General features: G+C 43.2%; 1 protein-coding gene and 1 long non-coding RNA gene across 2 annotated transcripts in view; one reads left to right on the top strand and one right to left on the bottom strand.

Annotated features, from left to right (window-relative positions):
* Positions 1-292: 292 nt before the first annotated feature.
* pde4d (phosphodiesterase 4D, cAMP-specific) overlaps positions 293-26507 on the bottom strand; it is a 144319-nt gene continuing 118104 nt past the window's right edge. The window contains exons 2-15 of the mRNA XM_061071639.1: positions 22517-22708; positions 20712-20748; positions 20543-20619; positions 20223-20272; positions 15166-15278; positions 4796-4889; positions 4448-4629; positions 4254-4352; positions 3997-4161; positions 3609-3708; positions 2171-2325; positions 1879-2001; positions 1176-1358; positions 293-1090 (exon numbers count right to left, since the gene is read on the bottom strand). Of these exons, the coding sequence (XP_060927622.1) occupies positions 533-1090; positions 1176-1358; positions 1879-2001; positions 2171-2325; positions 3609-3708; positions 3997-4161; positions 4254-4352; positions 4448-4629; positions 4796-4889; positions 15166-15278; positions 20223-20272; positions 20543-20619; positions 20712-20748; positions 22517-22708 (2128 nt within the window). The 3' untranslated portion in view covers positions 293-532. The remainder of the gene's footprint in view (positions 1091-1175; positions 1359-1878; positions 2002-2170; positions 2326-3608; positions 3709-3996; positions 4162-4253; positions 4353-4447; positions 4630-4795; positions 4890-15165; positions 15279-20222; positions 20273-20542; positions 20620-20711; positions 20749-22516; positions 22709-26507) is intronic.
* LOC133002071 (uncharacterized) lies at positions 12378-13064 on the top strand. Its single transcript, XR_009678240.1, has 3 exons — positions 12378-12497; positions 12617-12710; positions 12802-13064. It is a non-coding gene; the product is annotated as an uncharacterized LOC133002071 (long non-coding RNA).

Genomic DNA, 26507 nt, shown 5'->3' on the forward strand with positions numbered 1-26507 from the left:
CGCGGCGTCCCGTCGGCCTTTCAGCAAGAACGCCAGGAGTGCGCCTCCTAATTTGTAGCGCGGAGGAAATGACCTAATCGAGAGGGAGTTTCTCCTTGAACACACCGGTAACGTCCGTGTGGAGGATGGGCACTTGATAAAAAACACTGCAAAACTTTCAGGCAAGGCTGAGACGAAGCAGAGGGAAGGAAGATGTGATGTTATGTGTCTGAACTGTTCATCCGTGTGCTAAACGAAAAGATTGTTAAAGGGGGGGGGGGGGTAGAATTGAAATACAGACACACCCCTTCAGTACGAATGGGAATGGAAAGGTGTTTTCCTGAGTGCAAAAAAACTTGAAGAAGTACCGGTGGGCGTGTCTGAACAAAGCTGGCGAAGGAGTGGCCAAGGTGGAGAGCAGCGAACGCTTTGGAACCATAAACATAGATGTATAAAAAACACAGACAGACTCCACAAAACCCAAAAAATATTCTATAAATAATCATCTGTAATTACTAAGAAGAACAGTTAATCAGGTGCTGTCTATTAACTGCTATGTGTCGGGGGATTTCTCCTTGTCCTGCTCATCCTCTTCCACCTCTGCTACCTTTTCCTCCGCCACGCACGGTTGCGAGCAAGGTGTTTTCCCCCCTTCCGCCAACTCCTCCTCCTCACCCTCCTCTTCGTTCTCCCCCACCTGTTCGTCCAATGGAATCTCAGTGGATTCAGAGTCCTGCGTGCAGAGTGTTTTACAGTCAGTACAGCTGTTGTCCTCCTCCTCCTCCTCCTCCTCCTCCTCCTCGTCATCCTCTTCTTCCTCCTCCTCTTCCTCTTCCTCATCCTCCTCCTCCTCCGGCTGGCTGCCACTGTCTTTCTCAGTGTCCGACTCCCCGTCCTCCTCCAGGGTGAGCTCAAACTGGAACTTGTCCCCTCCTGGGGGTCGACTGCCGTCCTCAGGGTCGTCCAGCGCAGGAGACGGACTCTGGGGGATGGTGCTTTGGTACCACTCCCTGTTGTCTTCCAACGTGTCCAGGATGTCCTGGGCGTCCGGGTGGACCAGGTCAGCCCACGTCTCCCACAAAGGGTGAACGATATAGTCTATGAAACCAACCTACAAGAAGCAAAATAGATCATTCAGTGCTTGTCTGAGCGCAGATGGCATAAGCATGAAGCATCTGTGTGTCCGTGGGCACTACCTGGCTCTTTTCTACTGAGGCGTTGTGCTTGTCACACATAGGGCTGATGTCCATGCCCCGCTCCCTCTCCCGGTCACCCTGGCAGAAGAACTCCTCCATGATGCGGTCCGTCCACTGCTTGTACAGCTGCAGGGGCTTGGTGGGGTTGCTCAGGTCCGCACAGTGCACCATGTTCTGGAGAACCTGAGTATGACAAGCAGCAAGGTGTAAAACACAAAACCAAGGGACGCCTCTTGTTCCATTATGTGAGGAACACTGAAGCATAATTAACATTAGAGGGTGGCCCTGGATGCAATTATCTGCTCGAACCCAACTGAGAGCGAGAAAAATAACCAATGAGAACCCGACAGGTATTCAGTTTTTACTGTACAATCAAGAGACCAACATTTTCAGTGATTACAGGATTTTGTGGTGTAAACAATAAAGTAGATAACCCGGCAGATGTGTCCATTTCAAAATTGCAGTAATTGCTCAACGGGTCTCGACAGGCTCGGGTTGGGTTTTCATACTCTAATTTACAAATGCAAAATATCAAGCTAAACTTCTGCAAGTGGTTAGTGTCACTAGATGCTTTCAGCATGCTTTTCATTTTGCTGTAAGTTTCTGCAGTTACCAAGTGCAAACTTTTGTATACATGCAACAAAATCAAGAACACAGTGATATGGAACTTGGTGCAGATTTATTCCAGAAGCTTTATTCTGACCTGTATCCTGTCAGAGTAGTTGTCCAGCAGCAAAACACCTGAGCTGGTCACCTTCTTAGTTTCCACCATCGTTTTCAGATCAGCCAGTAGATTCATGTGCTTCGACATGTCTGTTGCTAGAACCTTCGGACACAAAGAAATACATCATTAGCCTCACAAATACAGAAAGTATGATATACTTATATATTTGAATAGCTTTAAATGTCGAGTCTTTAATGTTCCACTCTACAGTATCACTAGTTCCCTTCCCTATAAACCTCACAGAGGAGGCGTAACAAATCGTTTTACTTACGATGTCAATGACCATCTTTCTCAGTGATTGTCTTTGTTTTTTGGTCAGGTTTTGGAAGATGTCACAGTTCTCATCTTGTAGGAGCTTGAAACCAACTGCTAGGTGGTGGTTCTCCAACACGGACGAGTCGTTGTACATCAGCGCTAGTTCCGAATCTGCAGGGGAAAGACGAGAGGGGTCGTTTTAGTTTGAGGAATAGTGGTTTTCTTCGGGTTTTTAAAAACTGATTTGTGTATTTTCTGCCCATATGCAAAAAGGGTCGACTCTACAACGAAACCAGGAGCAAATTTTCTCTGCCAATAACCCTGTCCTCATTTTTACATGTGCTGCAGTCACACATGACGCATCCAGCCCTCGCAGGAGAAAGCCCCAGCACGTTTTCCACAGAGAGGTTTCCCCAACACTGGGTCATTTGAAGGTCCTCTAGCTGTATTTAGATTTTCCATTAAGATGCATTAGTCTTGGCCGCTGTGGAACTGAAGCAGCAGAGAGGAGAAAGGTGATCCTGCTCTGTTGCTCTGTGGCTGTCTGAATATCTGTCTGCTGGCTCCTTCCTAACCAGGATGACTCACACTGCCCCCACTTCAGGGATTCCCCATTTGGGCTAATGGGAAGACGTACACCCACACAATGTGCAGTGTCGGTTTCTGTTCTTATAAGGTTTTACTAAGGCTCTTATGTAACACTCACATTTGTAGTGTTCTCCTGTTTAAGGTGAAACCCAGCGGTCGTGTGAACTCTTGTTTAGTTTCCTCTTAATGACTTAAGTGAGGAGATATGTGAATCCCCTTCAGCCACCACTGAGTCAGTCAGTTAGAGCAGATATAGGAGAGGTTCACTCTCTGGCTTGAGGAGACTGCAGTTACTGAAACACAGTGTCCTCACCCAAAGATATGAAGACCGGAGGCTGGCATAATGAGGAGTTTTCTTAACTGCAATATAGTGAGATCTCTGTATGAACTGAAGTTGTATAAGCTGATTGGTGAGGGCAAAATAACTATAAGAAATGCTTAAACAGTTTGCCTGTGCACTGTGATGCTCTGTTACGGGGAAAGAGTTTTATTCAGAGCACTATCGATCTCCTCTTTGAACTCCTCTGTCTTAAATTCACATGTCAGAGCCGTCATATGTGACTAAAAGCGCATACTGGTGAAGATGTGCATCAACATAATCTCTCTACATATATAGTTATGCCTGTAGAGTATGTTCTAAATATGCATAAGAGTTGTGTTTAGATACAAATTTAAATTGTCTGCAAAATACCACTGTGTGTTTGTGCGTGTGTGCGTGCCTGTGTGCCAGTGAGGCAGAGGCTACAGTGTGCCTGTTCCCACCTGCTTATCAGCCTGGGAGTGTGTGTTCCTGTTTGTGAATACGCACTGATAGCACCGCTGAGCCACTGACATAGCTGTCAACGCTGCACCGAATTTAGACTCACTGGTGTTGATGAGGAACTGGTTGGAGACTCCAGGATGGTCCACGTCGTGAATTGCACTGGCAAAGATGGCAGCTAAGATCTCGAGGTCTGTGAACACAGCCTGGAAGGAAAAACGACCAAAGAACCAGGCACAGAGGGGAGGGGAGGAAAGGAGGGCATTGAGGAGAGAATCAGATCACTGGGTAAAAATATCCTTGCAAGTGAGAGACATTGATTGGACTTGGAGCAAGAGTTTGATTGAAGCTGATTGTGGAGGCGTGGGTATGTGTGTATGTCAGTGAGTGTGTGAGTGGGTGTGCATGTGTGTGTGTGTGTGTGTGTGTGTGTGTGTGTGTGTGTGTGTGTGTGTGTGTGTGTGTGTGTGTGTGTGTGTGTGTGTGGCCTTCACCTCAAGGGCAGGGGTGGATAGCAGCACATGAGTCGACTGGGTGACGTCAGCAGCGTGGATGTTGTTATGGTAGGCCACATCGCCATGATAATGGTCTTCTAAGGTCATCAGGTAAGTTATAAAGGTGTCGAGTGGAATTTTAAAAGTTTTTAACATGTCCCTCTCCTGAAAAAAAAATAATACGAGAGGGAGGTTACAATCAAAACAGTTTCAGAATTCAACAAGTATTTATCTGGAGTGAATGTGACGTTCATTACCTGGAATATCGTGTACATCATGACTGTTAGCGGCCGATTCCCAGAGAACTCTGAGATTTTAAAAACATTAAGGCCCCATTTATTCACTTGCTCCAGCTCCTGAAAAAGGGAATTAGAGACACAATTACAGACAACACATATATTTTTTTCCTTTTACTTCCATCTTTTCCTTCAACAGGGTCACAAAAACGCACCTTAGCGAGTTCATCCTCGGTCTCAGTCTTCACTCCAAAGCGAGCGATGTTGGAGTTTGTGAGGCTGGAGGAGTGTTGCAGCTTTTTAACCCCGGTGATTTGAGACATGGGCTTGGTCGCCTTCTCCTTCTCCTTGTCCTTCTGGGACTGAGGGGTTGGCATCTCCACTTCGTGTTGCTTGTCTGGAGAGACGCAGAAAGACATTTATTGAAAGTCAATATGAGGACGTCTGTTTGCGGTGCACTTCCTTTTTGGTTCATGGTGTAGTCGTCCAACCAGGAATACAAATATCTGGTTTTGTTATAGTGAACAGTGGCTGATGTGATCATCATCTGTGTCATCACTCACCCAAGAAAGTGCTGGAGATGAACTCGGACACCTGGTTCCCAGAGCGGCTCATCTCTGACAGGTGAGTCAACTCCCTGTTCAACATCCTCTTGAACTGGAAAAGGGACAAACACACACGCAAATGATGGTTTAACCGTTTGTAACGTAGGGCAAGAAAAGAACATTGACTGAGTTTACGTGGACGGCAATATTCCAACAATTATTCTGAATGAGAACAACAGTCTTTATCAGAGATGAGGTTTTCACCCCTGCCTTGTTTCCTTGTTGTTTGTGTGTTTGTTTGTAAGACTGCACAAAAACCAGTGAACAGATTTACATGAAACCTGGTGAATGGATGTGGGATGTAACAGGGAAGAACTCATTAAATGATGGTGCAGCTTTTTTTATTTTCCTCTTTCTTTAACATTTTTTCCAGGGAATAATTTGCAGATCTTCAAGGAAAAGGATATATATATTTAGGAAACTGATTTCTATGAGTGTGTGCAATTTAATGCCACTTGATTGAAATTGAGGGAACTGTTGGGCGCTCGCGGAGGTATGTGCTCTGCTGACATTGATTATTGCTTATTCTGAGCATGACTTCATTCATTTTAAAGGTAAATGATCTCTGAGGCAAAACAAAGTGAGATACCAACATTGTGAACGTCAGTAAAACAGAAGCATCGATTTGATGACAACATGATCGTCCTGCTAGATGATGCCTGTTGAGTCACATCTCAGAAGCTGTACCCAGGAAATTAACCATTTTTAGTGCAACACACGCACATACATACACACAAACACACACACAGCCAGAAATGTACTTAATCAGAAACCCAGTGTTTTTTTTTCCATTTCAGTTCTCCACTGACCCACCTTCTGCCCCTCTCTCCCTCCTACCCCTGTACCTAATTGAAGTGGCAGACCCAAATTTAGCTTCGGCTTTTGATTTGAAAAACCTGAACTGATTGATGTGGAGAAGAACGCTTAAAATCAGGGATTTTCTCGAGTGGTTGCAAAACAACAAGTGTTGTAAAAGCATATTGCGAAACAAAAACCTCTTGAACAAACCACCTGCTTTGTCTGAATCCCTCCGCCTAAGGCCCAAATGCATAATGTACATCTATTGATTAATCATACAGATCAATAGAGACCACTTGAAATAGACCATTACAACACTGCAGAGTGCTTACTGCGCTGCTGTGTATTGACATGCTATTGAATAACAGCCACAGGTATTCACTGCAAGGCTTTTTAAAATGGAGACACATTAGGCAAACAGCCATTTGTAGTGTCCTATTGTCAGGTAATAAGAGCCAGACACCTGGAAGAGTGATGCAAGTCCAATAAAGACATTATTTTAAAACTAATAAGTGTTGTTTATATAAGACAACCACTAAAAGACATTTTTTTATATATATTTTTTTTTTTTGTAAAAAATATTTGATGGCAAAAAAAAACCTGAACTGAGTGACCAAGCAACTCAGACGATTGTTGATCTAACAAAGTATTCACAGAGCTCTAAGAATGTCTGCTTTATTCCATGTCAGAGATCCAGTGTAGAAAAACCTTAAAAAACTGACCTTTGAATCCAAACTCACTCAAAAATACTTAAAATATAATAACCTGCATATGCTTTTCTGTGCAGTGAAATCATCCGGTCTACATGATTTTAATTTCAACGTAGGCACCATCACCTCTCCCCAACACAGTTTGATCTAATGATTAACGGATCCAGAAATGTCGCACCTACGATGCACTGCCCCATGGGAGGCATGTTGTCAATGCAGACATCACACACACACATCATACAGAGTTTTTTCTACTTGTAGTCATAAAATCCTGCATCCGCATCTGTGTCAACACCAGTGATACACCTGGGTTACAAAAAACCCAGTTTTTAAATTCAAATTCAATTGGAAATTAATTTTAACAGTCCAAGTTACCAAGAAACACAAGAAAATACCTGAATAATAAATTATAAAACACCGATCCGATACCACATCTTACCTTTATATATCCCCAGGACACAGAGAGCAGATAATTTGCTTCAGGCATTTTGATAAATCAGCAAACGAGACCCCCAAAAAATACCGTTCAGGTGACAAAAGCCTTCGTCAGCTAGCAAAAACAAAAACAATCTGCAGCTCTGTTCGATAAAAAAACCCTCAACCCGTAGAAGATTCAGAGCTCAGTTCAGTGTCAATCAGCAGTAGCAGCGCTGAAGTCCAGGAATTAAGCATTGTGTTCCTTTTCTGCAAAAATCCACGGAAACAGGCCAATATCCCAGGAAGCCAAGAGGAGTTGCAGGAATGAGATTCTCCAAAGATCCAACGAGAGCATATCGTGACCACACACACTGGGACACACAGTGACGTGTGCACACGCTCACACACTCACACAGTCAGATACAGGGACACACTGCTGAGGTTGTGAATAATTGATGATGGAGCGGATGCTTGGTAGATGCCAAAGCACCAGGACAGCAAAAAAAAAATGTTTCCCCCCAATCAACAGCTCCCAAATAGGGCTGGCTGCCCGACTGCCTGCCTGCTTCTGTGGCTGTGACACAAGCTCCCATGTGAAGCGCACAGGCTGCTTCCATCGCCGTGTCACACATCAGCAGCAAATCAGGGCCGAGCAATGGAAGAAGTGTGAGCTCATCATAACCTCTGATTGGCTTGGATCGAAAAAGACCTGAAGTCGGCTGCTGCGTGATTGGCCGGGCCTGAAGTCAGTTGAACCCCCGCCCACCCCCCTTCTTCCTTTTCCTTCAATTCCTGCAGTGCAGCGGGATGTGACGTCATGTGTGTGCATGTGTATGTGCACGCAGAACATGCATGTTTGTGTGTGCGCCAGATACATTCATATAAGATGTGTGTATGTGTGTGTGTGTGTGTGCTTTTGTGTGGAGTGACCTAACCTTCTGTACAATACGGTTACCTCATCCTACATGACCCAATATTAAAAAGCTGAGGTCAGCTGTCTCACTATTCATGGGAGGGTTGAGTCATAGATGATGTTAGTACATGAAAAGCCCAATCACCTTGTAAAAATAATGAGCATCACAATAGAAAGAAAGCGTCCACACAGGCTGCTGCGTGTGTCACTGAGCTCGGGAGGTTGTCGCTTTAGTTGAAAACAAGGATCAATACCTCACTGAAGGAAGAATCTTAATTTTCCCATCAGTAACGGCACAGATGCTCCTATTGAAAACACTGGAAACAACCATTTCTAAAGCTACTAATTCAACTGTATTTAATCATATCCTGCTTTAAGGTAATCTTAATTGACCATGTGTCAAAAATTAAAAGAATTAAGTTAGTCTTCAGTGATGAAGCATAAACTGTGTGATCTACAGACTTTAACTGATTAATGATGAGGCAGCATGGCAATAAGACTATAGAATTACATGTAGAGGTGAAAGTGGGAATATTTTTAGGTTATCATTTGTGAGCAATTATTCTTTCTATGCTTTTCACTCAATAGAGAACACATACTTTAATATTGAAAGGTGACTCTTGTTGACCACAGGCAGCTTCTACACTAGAGGAGGTCTCTTCTCTCTCTCTCTCTCTGCATGTGAGGGAACATGTGCACGTCTGTGATGGTCCAGTGGATTCATGGATTGAAAAGGGACCAAATCTGTCTCTTCCTACTTTACACCCCCCCCCTGTAGCCAGCCAGGCACTGCATGTAATTTACAGCTACGCTGAAGCAGATGAGGCCACTGGCTCACTGAGATCCAGTGGCTTTGATTGACTCAGAGCCAAGCAAGACAGCACAGGCCCCCCCACAGCCACCCACACAGACACCCTTCCTATCCACACAATCTTCCTCATCACACAAATACACACACATATTGACGGCTTAGCCAAGAGGTGTGAACACAAACTCTTGGGTAAAAATTGGAAAGTGTCACACCAAGTATAGCTGTGACTTGTGTGTAATTTGTTGTTCGGCAGAATGACCAAAAATATCCGCTCCCTGCTGCATATAGCCCACGACGCCTCCACATCTCTGCTGCAGTTGTGTCTTTTCGCACTTTGCACGTTTATTCAGGCAGCAGACGCCCCCTCTCTGCAGAACACAGAGAGCTAATGGCCTTGACTGTCTTCAATGAATGTACGGCTGACTGTGAACAGTATGTAGGTCTACGGTCCATTCAACAAAATGTGGAGAAGGAAATACTAGAACACATGAAGAGTAATGGTTAAGGGTTAGACACCAGGGTGATACACTGTATAAACTAATGATGAAAACCACTGGAGGGGCCTGTGAGCTTTATATAATCCAATGAGTAATGCAAACTTTTTTACATTGTATTAATACCATTTAATAATGACATTATCAAGATGTCATTCATATCATTTGATCGTGAATGATTATTTATAACCTGTAGATTGTGTCTCTAAAGTAACAGGTTGTAAAAGTGAACGCATTATAACACTATATGAGGTCATTATATGACTTCATAGTGAGGTCATGATGATGCCACTGTGATTCCTACCTTTTGTCCATCAATTACTTTCAATGTATATACCCGGTAGGTTTATGTAGGATAAAGAGATTCCTGTTTGAATTAAAACAATATCCTGCTCCGGGCTACGCTGGCACACAGGGTAATCAAAAAAGACAGTGAGATACAAAGCTAAAAAGACAAACCCTACACACAACTTGTATAGTTACTAAACAAGGACTTTGTCCTACATGTGTTGGATTATCAACTGAAGTACCAAATTACCAAAGGACAGAAACATCCAGTAAAACCTGAAAACAATTACAAAATGTCTTTCTTTTTGAAGCCTGATATTCCAACAGATTTCAAACACCTACTACATTTTAGCAGCATTTGATCAGGATGAATAATAACAAAATAAACTGAATAACAAAGTCCACTTTTATCCAGAATGAAGTGAGATGGGTGATGGATTGGATGCTGAGATTCAACCCTCCATTAAGAAAAGGCAACGTCTTCAACAGATGTAAATGAGATCAACACATGTAGTTTTAGAAATATCTATTAACCTATTGCCCCGGACATCCTTAAGCAAGAGAACAAGTAATCAGGCATTTTATAAATTAAAAGCAGCTGAAGTCCATTAGTCTTCTGTTAAAGAATCATAATGGTGTGGCTGAAAAGTCAGTTCAGTATCTGTATGATCATGAGCTGATCATATCTATTTTCAAACCAATTCCTGGATGGACTTCATGAGTGCAACAGTGTGCACAGCCAGGAAATCAACGCTCAAAGGCAGATGCACGGATGTCCTGGATGACTCACAAATGGACACAACACGCATCCGACTGTGGACAACAATAAATATGATGTCATGATTACGCCATTAAGAACCGGCAAAATGAACCACAATGCATTTATTTGATGTAAAACTTTCAGAAACAGTTGAGTAAAATTAAAACTGACATCATGCAAGGCCTTCTATCCTGATTATTTTTACCACATCATGCCTTGTGCAACAGGAATCTGCTCAACTGGAAATGACAATACCAAGAGGACTGAGATCTATGACCTTTACCTGGTTCTATGTGATAACACAGCCAAATACACCTCAATCAGAATCAGCTTAACAAACTGGATCATAGAGCAGCTAAATGTTTATTCTGGGAAATAAACACTTCCATAAAAAACTAAATTAAAATCAATACAATTTATTTCTAAACAAGAAACCAAGGTATCTCACATCCTTTGTTTCCCCGGTGTAATTTCAGAAGATGGTCACACCATGAGGAGGAGGCATACAGTAGAACTCAAACCTGACTGGCACATATTCTTCCTAAAGCTGAGCTGGAGCTGCTGAGTCCAGGAACATCTACACCCACACAAAGATTTGCGGTGTAAACACATGTACGTCCTAAACTAGAACCATGAGCCGCCAGTGCAATAATCAGCTCAAGAGAGGTGTCTCCATCTCAAAGACACTGTTAGAATGAACTGTACTGGCACCATGTTCAGAGGTGACATGCATAAACTACACAATGTATTCACTGCATGAAAAGAAGCGTTTGTGTCAATCTGTGTCGCAGAGAAGTGTTGGCACATCCTTCGGTTAACGACTTTCACACGTATCTGCAGGCAGCAAAGGAAACGCTCAGGGTTCCTGCAGTTGTCAAGCCTGTGAGCTGTTGAGATTTGACCCCCCCTGCTCCAACTCCTAGAGGACGCTTTCACATGCAAATGACAATGCTCTGAGCTTCACAAATGCAAATCAGTTTCCCTGAGAGCAGATAACACCAATGTGTAAGAGGCACCAACAAACTATCTGGCTGAGTAAACCAGGCTTAAAATAAATATTAAACCTGAAATTTTAAATTGTTCTTAAGTAAGTAAGTGTGCTATAATGAATTATATTGTATACCACGAACAAAGGTCAATGCAGTCAAAAGAAATGAAACAATGCACTTTATTTCAAATTTTTATTGTCATCCAAAACAATCCTAAATCTCAACAACTGTACAGAGTGGCATGATTACAGTCACTTTTTCAATTGTGCTGGTTAAATGCACAGAGGAAGTGTAAACCACACCTCTACCAGCAAATAAATGATGCTGGGTATGATCATCTGTGTCCTGTAAGCTCCAAACTTCTACTGGCTTTCCATAAAAATATCTGTCCTCCCAAAATACTGGCATCAAATTCACATGTCAATGGCAAACTAAGCTGTTCCATGAATTATAAATGGTACATTTTCACCACTACTTTCAAAATTGCTATGAAACATTCATTGATTTAATGATTTATTTTTTCAGTGTAATATTTAATCCCCCATGGACTGCACAGTGACAAAACACAGCAGCCGGCTGTTTGGATACAACATACATCTCCACTCAGTTTGATTATTATTTTAAATATAAAGGAGACACAATATAGAGCTTAAATTCCTTCATAATTTGAACTTCAATTGTCTAATTGTTGTTATTAAACTTTCTCAGTATTCCATTAAAACAGTCAACACTTTTATCCAAAGCGACTTACAATAAGTGCATTCAACTATAAGGTTACGAACACAGAACAGCGTGAATCATGTGTGTAAATGTACTAAACACCACAAAAAATAAACCTGGCCTCAGTCAAATACTTATCCCATGTGAAGTAACCGCTGCTCACGTCACCCGCTCGCGTCATCAGCTGATGGACTCGCCCAATCAGAGCCTCGTAAACGCCGTGCAGCAGCGTCGAGTGTCCCGCAGACAGGAAGCGGGTCGTGTTTAGCTTGTCCCGTACGAGTGACTCTGTTTTCGGGGTAAATAACTTGCTGAAGTCGACACGACGCTGTTCCCTGGAGGAGAAGATGAGTGCGTGTGGAGGCAGAGCCGCGGGCCCGGTGTGGACGAGTCGAGGCGGAGAAGACGGATGCACAGTCCCTGAGTTACGGTGAGCTAGAGACGCCATGCTAACCACTAAGCTAACTGGTACATCTGAAAGCATGTCCGCCACTCTTTGGGATAGCGAGAAAGTTGCTAAAATACGAATACAGCATCGAGTGCTGGAGCAGATCTAGTGCATGTGTAAATATGTATGAATTACTTAGATGTAACAGTTTGTTCTCGTTAAGTTTTTTCATCAACGTGACTTTTTTCTGTATGTTTTCACAGCCTCAGCCCCCCCCCCCCACACACACACACACACACACACAAACAAAGAGGCGTTAGGCTGAGACGCTGAAAGTCCGGATTTAAAGTGCAGAAAATTAAGCCATTGAATGTAAGTAACTGTTTATGAACTGTTTTGGTGTTTTTTTGCTGTGGATCTTCCAACGGTGATGCAGCGCGGCTATTTCCGTTTATTAATAATAAAGTCATGTTACATGTGTTGTTTTCCAGCTGCCTGTCCATGACGTACAAAGACACACTATGAGCCAGTATGATCCGACCAGACCTTACATCAGCATTGAGGAGTTGTCGGAGAAGAAAGAGGGTAAGGTTATATTCATTAAATAATTTTCCAGTTACATGTAAAGGTGTATGTTGTCATTGAACTGTGCTAATTTTACTGAATGTGTTTACAGCTGATTGAAGCGGGACAGATGACATGGATCCATCCTTCCACAGCCAGGAGCACACCGACCTGTGTCCCACACTTCATATAAGACTGGAAGCTACACTGGATCTCACAGCTACACACCACAGACGTCTACACACTGGAGAAGATTCAGACAGAGTCCCACAAAGAAGTCATGACCCAGAGGCTGCAGAGAAACATTTCAAGCCTCATCTGAGTTTTTGTACAATATTTTTGCTGTATGTAAATAAAGCTTTCACTCCACATATACCTTGTTCACATTTGTTCCCTGTACAATATGTTCACCTATAGCATCAAGCATCACATGAATGTTTAGTTTTAATTAACTGCAGTGCTTTTGGTAAAGGCTTACTTATAAATAATAATAAATATTAATATATACATTTTTATTATAAATATTGTGTGGGAGGGGCTTACCCCACGTGCGGAATGCTGTGACCCCACGTGTGCACTGCAATGACCCATAAGGTGACCAATAGCAACACTTCTACCAGCCAATCACGAGTGACATTAGTTTCAAGGGTCTGTGGTTTCCTCCAATGGTGAGTAGAGAGAGGTTCTAGCCAGCGGCTGGACTCCGATTCATATGCTAATTGGATCACACGTCGCGATCGGTCCGCGAGGCTCAGCGAGCCCCCCCGCGGCTCTCTCCTTTGTTCTCCAAATCCCCCTTAAGGTCCGCAAACGCCGATAGACCCACCTTGTCTTCACTGGCGAACGCCGAGGTAACATCATGGAAACAGTTGGTTACAGCAGGGGATTAGGCCTGTCCGTAGAGGTTCACTGTGACAATAATACTGCTTTTCGTCTAGTGATTGCTAAGGGACACTACAGGAGCACCAGTACAGGTGCTGACTGTCACCTGACATCACACACTGGCTGGAAATGACTGCATTTGCATTCATTTCACGTATTCGTTCCACGTTTGATCGATGAATTAAGGCTGCTAAAGGAAAGGCTGCAGGATACAGACACCAGGTAATGGGTGTGTGGCAGATGTAATGACTGTATTACCTATGATGCGAGTATGTGCGTGTGTGCGAAATAGCGGGGCTGGTTTGGCCCGTGGCTGTTGCCATGACAACCAGAGATAGCTGTCCTGGTGAGCGATGGTGAGACGGAGCACGTTACAGGTCCTTTTTGTCTTTTTGGAAAAATCTTTTCACTTTTAAATGAGGTGCATGTTCCGGTCATGCATGTGACTGTGGTAGCGGTGAGTGTGTGTGATTCCTTTGTCTGTCTGTCCTCCCTGCCGCTCCTCTTGGTCCATCCCCCCTCTTGTGACATCACAGTGTGTGACATCACCAGAGGCCAGAGCTGATCAGCATTCAGAGCAGCACAGCAGCTTCCCTCCAAACACACACACCATGGGTAATATATGATATATATATATATATGTATACACACAAACGCATGCACGCACGCACGCACACACACACACACAAACACACACACACACACACACACACACACACACACACACACACACACACACACTGGAGGCGACTGAGCGTGCTCACGGCACATCTCTTTCCCTGCATGACGATGCTATCGCTAAATTAAATGGACAATACAACAGTCCAGAGTGTGATTTAATGGCTGCGGGCTGAACAGGTGTCACAGCACATTGTATAAATACATATACTCATAAGTTCCTCAGGATCAAATAAAGATGAATAGGGAGCGAGACTCGTTGGTAAAGGCGCAGGTCACAAACTAGGAATTATGGGGGGATAATAAATAATTTTGTACTACACACAGTAATAAAAGTTATCTATGTGCGACCGGTGAGTTTACAAGGTTATGCTGCACATCAGCTTGATAATATACTCAAGCTGAATCTAAATACTCCCAGAACATCACATTTCCTTATTAGGATTAATGTACACATGGATTGATTTAAAAAGGCTGTTGAAATGGTAAATTTATCGGCAACTTATTAAAAATAATTACCTTTCTTTTGTAAAGTTAACCTGTGAATTTAATACTGTTTGCAGCTAATTCCTGTGTCAGGTGTTGTAACAACCTCAGATACTTCCTGTATCTGTAACAGACAGTGTATGATGTATTTAATAGTGTAAACTTTAGAAAAGTTCAGATATATTGCATCATATATATGTACCTCTTGCACTGGACTACACTTTAAGTCCTTGAATTAAGGTTTAATCGCAAACCCTGATGACACGAGCCACAAAAAAAACACCATAGTGAATCCTGGGTAACAGCTTCAGTATGTTTCAATATAGAACAAGAACACAGACAACGCAGTTCTACAAACTCCACAGTAAAACTTATTTTAGATGAAAGCTCTGTCTCAACAAGTTGGTATGAACTGTGTAGTTCTTCTTACCTTGTTGGAGGCCATCTCGCTGACTGAGTGTCTTGTCTGCAGCGTCTCCAGCTGGTCCAGGCACCAGTCCAGCTCCTCCAGGGTCTCAGTGGCCAGTTTCTGGTAGGCCTCCTCTGCAGGGGCAAGACAGGAGGGCAAGGGGTCAGTAAGGGCCCGCTTCAGAGGGCTAGTGGACGGTCCAGGCCCGGGGTCTCCCACCCCACAAACTGCTAAGCTGGGATACCCCGAGAAGACACATGGGTGACTCTTCATACTGGACAGCTGGGCCAGCTGTGCGGGCCTGGGAGTCGGGCCTTGTTGTCCTGTATCCTAACCCCCAGATGATCAGCTGTCGCAAAACTCCCTTGGTGAAAAGACGCCTCCTGTGCAGCGCTAAAGTTCAAATCCTGGTAAGAATAAACCAGATATAATCCCACGGAGGACAGTTGCAGGTGGCGGATGGCAAGCGGCCACCTGGAGTCAGTTCTGGGCGTCCAGATGAGTGTTAACAGTGAGGAGACCACAGCAGAAAATACAGAGGGGAAACCAGCAGGGTGAAAAAGGCAGAAAATCTCACACAGACAAACTCACGCAGACAGATTCCCTCTCTATCCCTCCTGCACAGCACACGTTCAACATTCAGTGATCTCGGTGTATGAGCTTTACTCTGTCATTCATAAGAGACGTGTAATTCCAGTCATGTAGTAGGATGAACAACAGTCTGCTTAGCAGGCCCATGTCTGCCATAGGAGGGATGCAGGGAATAGAGGGTCGGAGGAAAAGAGGATCCAGTGAGAGGCTCAGAAACGGTGAAGATCCATGTCAGTGGTGCCGGGCACGGAGCAAACATGAGACTGCACACCGACGCAAACATTCACACACACACAGTCAAAATGCTAACCATAACACATCATGGTTTTGTCTCCACAGCCTCTCTGCCAATAAAAACATCCATGGTATCCGGGAGGCAAAAGTATAATCCCGTGCTGGCCAGTGTTTCCTATAGATGCTGTGTGTGTGTATAGGGGGTGGGCTGCTGTTGCTTTGGCGTCCCTGGTAGCCAAACGTGCTGCTCTCCCCAAGCTGTACCTAAAGCCTGAGAGGACTGCACTATGGATGGGGAAGAGGGAGTGACAAGACGTGGACTGGAGTGATGGAGGAGGAGGAAGGGGAGCCAGGTCTGAGAGCTCCCCTATACTGTGTGCATTCATGCAGATATGTGTTCAGCATACAAATACAGCCAGGTAAACAAAACAGATGGCTGCAGATGGGGTGAAGATGGCAGAGCTGTAAGCCCTTTGCTTTCTTTAAATCTGAAATTGAAAGGACATGCCTCTCTGGGAGTCGGGCCCCCATCCGTCAACAGAAAATGTCACCTTGTCAGAAGCCGATTAATATCGATGCCCTGACTAATTTGGGAAAGCACGGGGCTCTTAATGCTATGTGATCTGTGTGGCTGGAGGGAGGGGCTGGGTGGAGGGGACACTTTAGCTGTAATTCAATAACACAGAAAACAGAGGCTGATTAAAATACAGGAGGAGCTAATCTAATCACATGACACCCCCTAAACAAGAAGTTAGTATTTAGATGTGTCCTAGCTTCTGCAACACATTCCTCATTTAGGTCCAAATGCAGCTCGGCCACTTTATGTTCCCTGTGGGATGTTGTCATTTGAAAGTAAAGGATGCCAAGTTTAGGTTGCATGAGCTCCTGCATCTTTCAAAGGTCTTTCACAGTTTATAGTGATGGATTATTATTATTATTATATTATTATTATTATATTTGAATTGTGTAGTAGGTTTGGACATGCAGGTGCCTTCTGTTACCATGCAGGTCATCCTACTGTACGAGCCCAGCCTCTAACATCTCTTAACTTCTTTTGTCACCTCATATTCTCGACAGTATCCCCCCCTTTCTCTTTCTCTCTTGCCTCATTGTCTTTGACAAATCTCCCTCCTTCCATTAGTCCCCCTCCACTCCCACACGCTTCGTCTCCTTCGCTGATCTCAGAACATCCTTCCTCCTCCTCCTCCTCCTCCTGCCTCTTTTGTCTCCTTTCTGTCTCTCCCCTCTTTTCTTTCTCGGTCTCCCTTTCTCTCTCTGTCTCTCTCCCTGGTGTGGTGTTGGTGGCTGGGGTGCTTCTCTTTCTGACAGCAACTGCACTGACGTCAATGACATTCTTCTCATGCTTAGTGCGACATCAGACACCGGCGCTCGGAGAGGCCACTCTGCTGCACAGACGTACGGCTGCAGCCAAACTACGTTCCGGAGCAGCTCGACACTGAAGTCGGACTCTGAGCGGGAGAGGACGAGAGCAGGAGGAGGAGGAGGAGGAGGAGGAGGAGGAGGAGGAGGAGGAGGAGGAGGAGGAGGAGGAGGGTAGAAGGGCAGAGACATGCAGAAAGGAGAAGAAAAGGGGAGCTTGCACTTCTAGAAAAACAATAACACTATTGTGATTCCATTACTTATAATTCTTATGCTATTTCTTAATGCCCTGATGTTAAAGTAGCTTGAATTTGATCACAGTTTAAGATTTAATTACCTGGCAAATATCTATAGTTGAATAAACTAAAGGTGTATAATATTACTCATGCATTGTGGCTATTCATATTTTGATAGTCATTAATCTAAATGTGATTTAATGGCATATACAATACATTGTCTTGTATTAAAGGTACAATATGTAACCTTGGCCGCTCGGGAGGCCCTCAATCAAAACAATATCAAAATAACTTGTTTGATGATGCCAACGTGAGTCAGGCGCTGGTCACGTCCATGGACGACGTAACATGTATTCAGGGTTAATCACGTTTCACCGCAAACGGCAATGAATAATTCTGATCCATTACGAGTGACTGATACAAACAGTGGAAGGAATTTGCTAGCAGCGAGTTTTCCTTCCTCATACATTGTTGATCCCAGAAACTATAACAGACACAAGCAAAGCCACTGCCAAAGCTGAAATGACACAACTAAACATTAAATGTCCCATTAACTTCAATAAAGGTTTAGTAAGTTTTAGATATTTCAATGACTTGTTACATATTATGTCTTTAACTTACACTTTATAAATAATTAAGGTTGCTAGAAAAAGATAAAATAAGACATATTGTCAAATATTCTTCTGTAGCATGTCGAGTCTGCCCCATATGGAGAGATATTATTGTTCAGTAACTAGTGGCCTCATGATTAAAATTTGTATCCAGATTACAAAAGTATGGAAACTAGTTTGAATTGAGTCTACAGGATGTTAGATTTTGAAAAGAAGAGTATTGAGTTACTATTATTTAAACTTCCTTCATTGTCTTTCTCTGAATGACTATGTAGGTCCTTGCATTACCAACGGTCAATATTCTCAAACAATCCAATGACCCCCAGCTGTCACCTATTTGTGACATGACCCATTATGGCTGTGCAACCGGTAGGATTGTGTTCTAAATTTAGCACAATGTCCACACTTCCTCATCATATACAGTATCTGCAGGTTGTGTATCAGGAATGTGATTCTTGGGAGGAATATCTGGGAAGATCTACCTAAAATGGGGAAGAAGCGCAAATCTGCATGCATGTTTCTACTTACTGTCTGTACGCATGTTGTAATTTTCCTACCTACAAAACAAGGCTGAAATCTTTTATGAATGGTGAAGGTCATATAGTGTCACCTGGAAACATCAGCGAGGTTACAGTCATTCATACCGTTAAAAAGCAAAGAAACTGTCAAGGACAATTCTTTTCGATCCATTGAAGACTTTCTGTGCCACTTCCTTCTCAGAACAACTTCAGCTAGACTGTGTAGTCCTCACTTATTGTCTGGTGGTTTACAGCAAATCAGACTCAACGTCACGTATGACTACATATATATATATATATATAGATCCGGGGGTCATTGGATTGTTGAGAATATTGATTGTTGGTAATGCAAGGACTTATTGAGGCAAAGCCATGCAGAGAAAGACAATACAGGAAGGACGTTTAAATAATATATATATAGGGTTTGAATAAACATAACTGAAGTATTGATAAATCTATGGTTATGACTAAAGTGCTAAAACATGGCATCAAGAAAGATGACTTGTCTCCCTCACAAAGATAATATTGATTCATGGAACTCAAAATTATAGAAAACAGTAAAACAAGGGCGACTGCTAAGTATTCAGGCAACTGAACCAATGTTCTGTAAGATATGTTCAAAACAATGTTTGTATTCTGACCACGTTGGATATTATGTTCATCTTTTGGGATTCGGCTGCACAGTATGTAACACTTCAATATGAAAACATGGTGATATTAACTTTAGGTTTATACTACTACTACTACTACTACTACTGCTGCTACTACTACTACTACTACTACTACAGCTATTTGCAATTCTTCTACTGTTATAACTTGAACCCTCCCTGTTTGGCATAAACAATGCATTATAATGAAGCTGTAAACAGATTTAAGGGTGTTTTTTATATTTACTAGTGTAGCGCATCTTTCAGCAGTTATAACTTCTCCTATGATGAGATACTTTACATCATTACTTTATGGGTGCCCACAGTTATTATATATAAACAACAAAAAACAAAAATAAACATCTACCTACAGCTGCATTATACTGTGAACCATCTATTCAACGTTTATTGGGGGATTTAAAGTGCAGTGTTACCTCCAATGCAAAAATTCTAATAATGTTAACATCAGCTATGAGAAAAGTTATCGTTTCCCCCGTTCACACATCACATCTCTCACACACATATAAGTAAGCATGTGTGGATGCAATAACCATAACCCATGTTTGCTTTGGTCATTGTTGGGGACATTACCCCTCCTGTCATTCATCTCCTGAAGACTCACTCTAACACTTATATCTATAATCACTATTTTCCTAAACCTAACGTAACCTTAACCCCTCAACGAGCATCAACTCTTTCTGAATTGGGGATGCGGCATATTCGATAAACCAACTGGAGCAGTAACCCCCACTTAACGAGTCTTTAGTCTGAGATATGTCCTAAAATGTAAACATAGACCCACACACACAACCACACACATTGAGGACGCACGTCATTGTTCCACTCTGGCTGTTGACATACCTGTGAAGGTGGTCTTGGTGATGGGGGGTTGGTTACACATGGGTGATCTCCTGTCATGATTTAAACAAAAACACACAGTGAGACATTTTCTTTCACTAAAACAAAACAATCAGTACTTTACCCTCAAATATTTGGTTTTAAACTCAAGCAGTGAGGAGGCACCATAAGGAGCACTAGGTTTCTGCATAACTACTGTTGTTGTAGTAGTCAATATGAACAGCAGGGGGCGAGCAAAGCCAAACTCTGAGTATTATGTGAATGACCTGAACTCACTGCTTCTCATTCAGGAGAACACCTCAGTCATGAAGTGGAAAACTTACTTGTTGGATGCTCGGTCTATTTGTAGATTTGTTAGTGCACCAAAGTTGTTCCGTACGGTTCTTAAACTGGCAAGGACCTGCAGAGATCACAATGAGGACAGAATCACACAGAGTCCAGTCATCAATGAAAATATAAAACATATTAGACAGAACTGGGGCAAGAGCTCACCTGTGCAAATGGCGTTACAATCATATCGTCACCATGACTGAAAGATAAGAAAGACAGCGGCTTTAATATTAGATGCAGGTTAATGTTACGCTGACATTCGACAACATTGGAGTGTGCTCATCTTCTGCAAAGGTCAAAGAGGGAGAGGGGGGACGAGGGGAGCGGGGGTCATCCCGTCAAATTAGTTTCAGTGGCTGTGATGCTTTAGTCACAGTGACTTGTTTACTCAAAACATCAGGTAACAGCCGAGGCCCGGCGTCACAAGGAGGAATAGTTTCACGCTCTTTCCAAAATTAATGTTGGATATGTTGATGTACAAGTAACATAGTTGTGTTCAGGCTTCAGGGGTTTTAAGAGTGAGCTTTGAGTCAGATTCCTGCTGGGATGTTATGACTGCAAACACTGTGGACATTTACTCAGGTGACAGGAGTGTGTGAGAGTCAGCCAGTCTCCTGTTACGTTGTACAAGACAACAGCCACATAATGCACACACCCACTGACATGTGGCACAACAGGCTTGGCGTGTGTCCTGTCACAAGACAAACAAAGCATGATCAGAGTAAAGGTCTATAGTGTATATCTGAGAGGGACAACAAGCCAGATAAGACTATGTGTTCGCTAATGGCTGACCATATTTTATCCAAATCCAACTGTGTTTTAGGGGCACAAACATGTCCGTTCTTGATATTTCTATTCTATATTGCGCCTCGTTAAATGCTTTAAGAAAATTGCAATGTTGATTATGAAGCTGTATACTTATTCCAGATGATTGTCCTTCTGTTTGTGGAACAGATATCTGAAGAACCATTCATTTTATGGGCTTCATAAGTGGTTTGTTGGAATTGCAGCCCATGGAAGTGCAGCATTGCATTTGGGGCGATTTAGATACGTAGGGGCGGCGCTGGCAGGGCCTGATCTTCACTAATCAATTACTACTTTTACAGTTTCAGAAAGAAAGCTGCAACAAGGGTCACCGCAGGTCAAGCACACAGCCCATTCCAAACAGGCAGGATTAGAACAAGCCCTGCACTAGTTATCAAGAACGTCATAAAGAGAGCTATTACAACATATCTCAGGTTTATTTTACTAAGGAGAATGAATGAAAACTTGCAGTAATGGTTTTTACCACGGTAACTGGATCGTGGGTGTAGGTCAATAAAGGGTCACTGGTTTATTACTACAGAGCAAAAAGCAGCAGTTAGCAGGAAGTCTAAGGTTTCTGCAGGACGTTATTTTTCAGCCTTTTGTCTATTTGTCTTGTCTTCCTGCAGCACGCTGGATCGAAATGCCAGGATTTCAGTCAATATTTTATTTCCTGTAGCACTCAGGATACAGTGGAGGTAACTGGATAGCCTCCACTGGGTGGGCTACCATCGTATACACTGACCCAGAAGATGCTTGCTATGTTTACATTTTAAATCTGAATTTACACAAATCAAAGGCAGCGCCGAAACACACTTAATTTCCCTGATGAGTGATACTGACGTAAGCAGCAAATTGGAAAATATCACACACACATGACCTTTTCTTGTTGATACTTTGTCACTGACCCCCTCATTTGTGATCCTGGAAGTGGCTAAGAATAGCTCTGACACTACACAATCAGCTGTTGGTCATGCACACTTCCCACCAGGGCCAAGGCAATCAGCGTAGCAGCTTCAAGAGCATGTGTGATAAACATCCAGCTATGACACACGGCCCCAGAGAGGCAGAAAAACAGCAGAATCCACATTCGGCGCAACAGGGATGTGTCTGTGCGCATTTTATGAAGATTCAGGGGGAAGCAACAAACGTGGCACACTCACATGTCACTGGCAATGGAGGAGTTTCGGGACATAGACTTCGGCGAGAGGTCATAGTCACTGTCGGAGCGGTAGAGGAATGACTCCCTCCGTTGGCTGTGGACAAAGTTGGCCTGCAGGATGAGGCCAGAGCCCGGGCTGGCCATCGGGTCCAGGGGGCTGCGACCTGATGACGTACCATTGTCCACATCGAAGCTGCACATGCGGAGAAAGAGAGTTGAAAATAGAATAAAAACATTGTTTTGATGATATTTGACAGGTCGAGTAACATTTGTGATCATGATGATTTGAAGAACCTGATGCTATAGGGACGAAAATATGAAACAGCATGTCTGCTTTTTTTAACAGTAAAAATAAAAGGGGAAGGATACAGCTGCCATGTTTACTAAGCCTTAATTTCAAGTGACAAGTTCCCTCAGGGTATTTTAAAGATGCAACCTCTACAGACTTACTTTTTACATGTCTCACTGCACCCCATGCATGAATTAATGCTTCAAAATCATGTACTAAGTGAGGTCTGCAATAGATCGCAATGTGATGTGGTGCAGCTCATTCATTCATGCCAAAGTAAATCACAGGTTTTATGCAAATATTAATCACATATCAAAGGTCTTGATGATGCCGCAGCACAGGCTTCATCTTGCATTTCCATATGTTGCTGTGATTTTGCTCCATGCTCACGAGCAGTGAAATTCACACCACAGCATGAGCCGCCTATGTTGTGCATGACGTACACAGCTTGTGAGCCAAATACTTGGCTCCAGGCACTGCTCGGCTGACGTAAACCTGCTCATAAGCTCGATGCATTAAAATTATAAATCAGCCACTCGTTCATTATCCGGCTGATTATTGGATGATTATGAGTGGCGGTGTATTATTTGGCACAACATCAACAATCAGAGCCAAGGCAGGAATATTCAAATTGATCGTATGTAGACGTTGTGCTGTACGTTGATGTCAAAGCGGCGCACAGGATCCACAGGGACTACCTCTGCTGGGTCAACGCCACTGAGTCACGGCTGAAACTTGTCTCTAAACCACTGACACCATTTCCCACTGGGATGTCACGATGAGCTCCTTTGTCTCCTAGGTGATGGTTCGCTCAGGTGATGACTATCGCCCGTCACCAGGGATATCTGCCTCATTGCTAGAGCTCCTGAGCAATCCTGTAATCCCGTCTGGTGGAGGATGCTAAGGTCAGGGGTATTCCCCTCAGCGTGACGCGTTATACTCACAGGGATGACGTTCCCTTTGCCGTCATCATCCTCACTATAGCCACACGTTTAATAGTGTTATCTATGACACCCTGCTCATTGTCTGTATGTTAATGAGAATGAAAAAGGAAAGGCAGCTGGACAGCGGAGGTGAATACACTTGTGAAGAAGACACTGCCAAACTAAAACATCCAATTAAACACAGTCATTACACAATAAGAAATGACTCAAATTGCTTTCTGTTCCATTGCTTTGCTCCATCTTGAGTTTGTATATTTTCTTCAGGGTATTTCACATTCTCAGCCACAGACAGGTGCAAGTTATTTTCACTTTAAAATGTGTTTCACAAGTTGGATTTGTGTGAAATACGGGATTGGGCTCATGGTTTTTGAACGTTAATGTTTTGTGAGAGCGATTTGAAGAGGAGAAGAAGTGAGAGTCAGAGTTTTCCGTCCCCATGGCCATATCGCTGACACAGTCCTCGGCTCAGCTTTACACACCCCGAGCTACGAGCATGTATTATGGATGGGATCTGTCATTAGCACACTCATCATCCCATCCATCTTTGTGAGTCAGTGTATCAATGATGTCCATTCAACGCAGTCTAGTTTCGACCAAGTTTTGGGATCTGAGGTCATTGTTCTTCCAACTTGTATCCATCCTGCTAGTCTGACACACCCCCTAACATAGCCAGGTAGAGTGAGAGTGGACCTGGAAGCTGTTGACCAATCACAACAGAGTGGGAGAAATGGCCAATCATAGCAGACTGGGCATTATAGGGAGGGGGGCCTTAAAGAGACAGGAGATAACCAAGGGTTTCAGACAGAGTTTAAAAAGGGGAGCTGCAGCAAAGGACGGTCTGACAAAAGTAATGTATTTTTTCTCACGATAAGAGCATTTAAAGCAAATTAAGTTAATGAACCTGAATATGTGCATAGTATGTTTCTATAAAAATATTAAACCTGTTTATCCCGAGTTGACTACAGCATAAACAATCCAGAAAAGAGAAACAACTTCTTAATCCTAGCTCTACTCTATAGTGCGGTTTCTTCTCCTCACATCAGAAACAAAAGGTTTGCCCTGAGCATCTCACAGAGCTACGATGATAAACACAGGACATGCCAGACATATTTTCCCACAACGAATAATTGGCTAAACTCTGTTCTATCTTTCTCTGTGATCTCGGAGTAGCAGGACCCAAGTGAGGGAGTGTGAGCTTGAGTTGAGGAACGGGATAGTTTGGCCGTCTGCCTGATGACTGAGGAAAGGGCAATCGTATTGTCTTCATCCTTCTTCCTGACTAGCTCTTAGAAACACACACACAGACAGAACGAAAGAGGTAATGTTTAATGAGTCCAGCAACTTTTCTCCATCTATAACCTCCAACCAACTTAATCTTGCTCCTGTCGGTTCATTCGGTAAATACTTTCCCCAATTCACGAGAATGTCAGATTTCCGCTACGTTCATTTTGCAGCGACGGCCCAGGTACCTTGTACCCTGCTGTATTCCATATTACATGTCTTCCCTCTTCACTCCCCTAATGATGTATTCTTATTTTACACGTTAACAATAAACACCAACAATAATAACAGGTCATTAGGACACATAGAGTACTGAAGTATACTTTGTAATCGTTTGGTTTGCTCGAGAGTTTATGAGATATTTAAGTACATTGAAAAAAAGTCCAACATTTTGTGCAAATGCAGTTAACACACAACAAGAGACAAAACGTGGCGCGACGGAAACGATCCGACCTCATTGAATAATAACTAAAGAAATTTGAGAAACAGAGACAAGCACACACAGACACACACACACACAGGCGCACACACACGCTTTAACTCCATTGTTGCACAAGAAGCGACGCCCTGTTAATCCATGCACATAATTTTTAATTCAGCAGGTTTTTATAAAGATCAATTCTAGATGAGTGAGAATCCCTTGTTGACCAACGTTGAGTAAAAATAATCGTTTCATTAATGGCAATTGAGGTATTGATTTGACGTCATATCACTCAGCTCTGTCTGACACACATCACGACAATCTCTGTCCCCCCGAGTCGTCTCTATATTTAGCACAAGATCAAAAACATGTCACTCTCAACCAGTTTCATCGTAACACACATGGACACACACTCATAAACAACCACCACTCCATACCCTCTTATCACATGTTGGGATCCATCTGTTATAGTTACTGCAGGTGTGAAAGCCCGCAATTACACAAATCCTGTATAAGTTGACGTTCCAAGCGTTAGTCGGTTCTACTTCAGTAATGTGGGATGAGTGTGTTTCTGGACGTGTGCATCGTGTTTGCGAGCAGTCGGATATGGAGAGAGAAAATGAAAGTTCAGAATAATTAAACCGAGCATATGTTTAACAAGTGATTCATTGTTACACTTACTCCGACGTCATGACTGACACTGAATCTCTGTAGAACCTCGGACACGTAAATTCCCCTCACAGTATGTGTGCATGTGCGACACACCCTTTTTGGGAAAGACACAAACAATCGTTGCCACTAGCATATTGCACCAGCGATGACATCACAGCGGGAGGACAAAAAGGGGGGAAAATGTCAACACCCCGATGGCTGTGTGTGGTGAAAGTCAACAGAAGCACGAGTATAACTCACAAGAGGATTTATGGTTGGGATTGGGAGGTACACCCCAGGGTCACTTAAAGGGATAGTTCACCCAGAAATGAAAATGCACTCATTATTTAACCAACCCTATGCTAATGGGGGGGGGGGGGGGTAGGTTAAGTGCACAAGCAGTATG

This window comes from Limanda limanda, chromosome 5 (assembly GCF_963576545.1).
Source record: "Limanda limanda chromosome 5, fLimLim1.1, whole genome shotgun sequence".
Taxonomy (NCBI): domain Eukaryota; kingdom Metazoa; phylum Chordata; class Actinopteri; order Pleuronectiformes; family Pleuronectidae; genus Limanda; species Limanda limanda.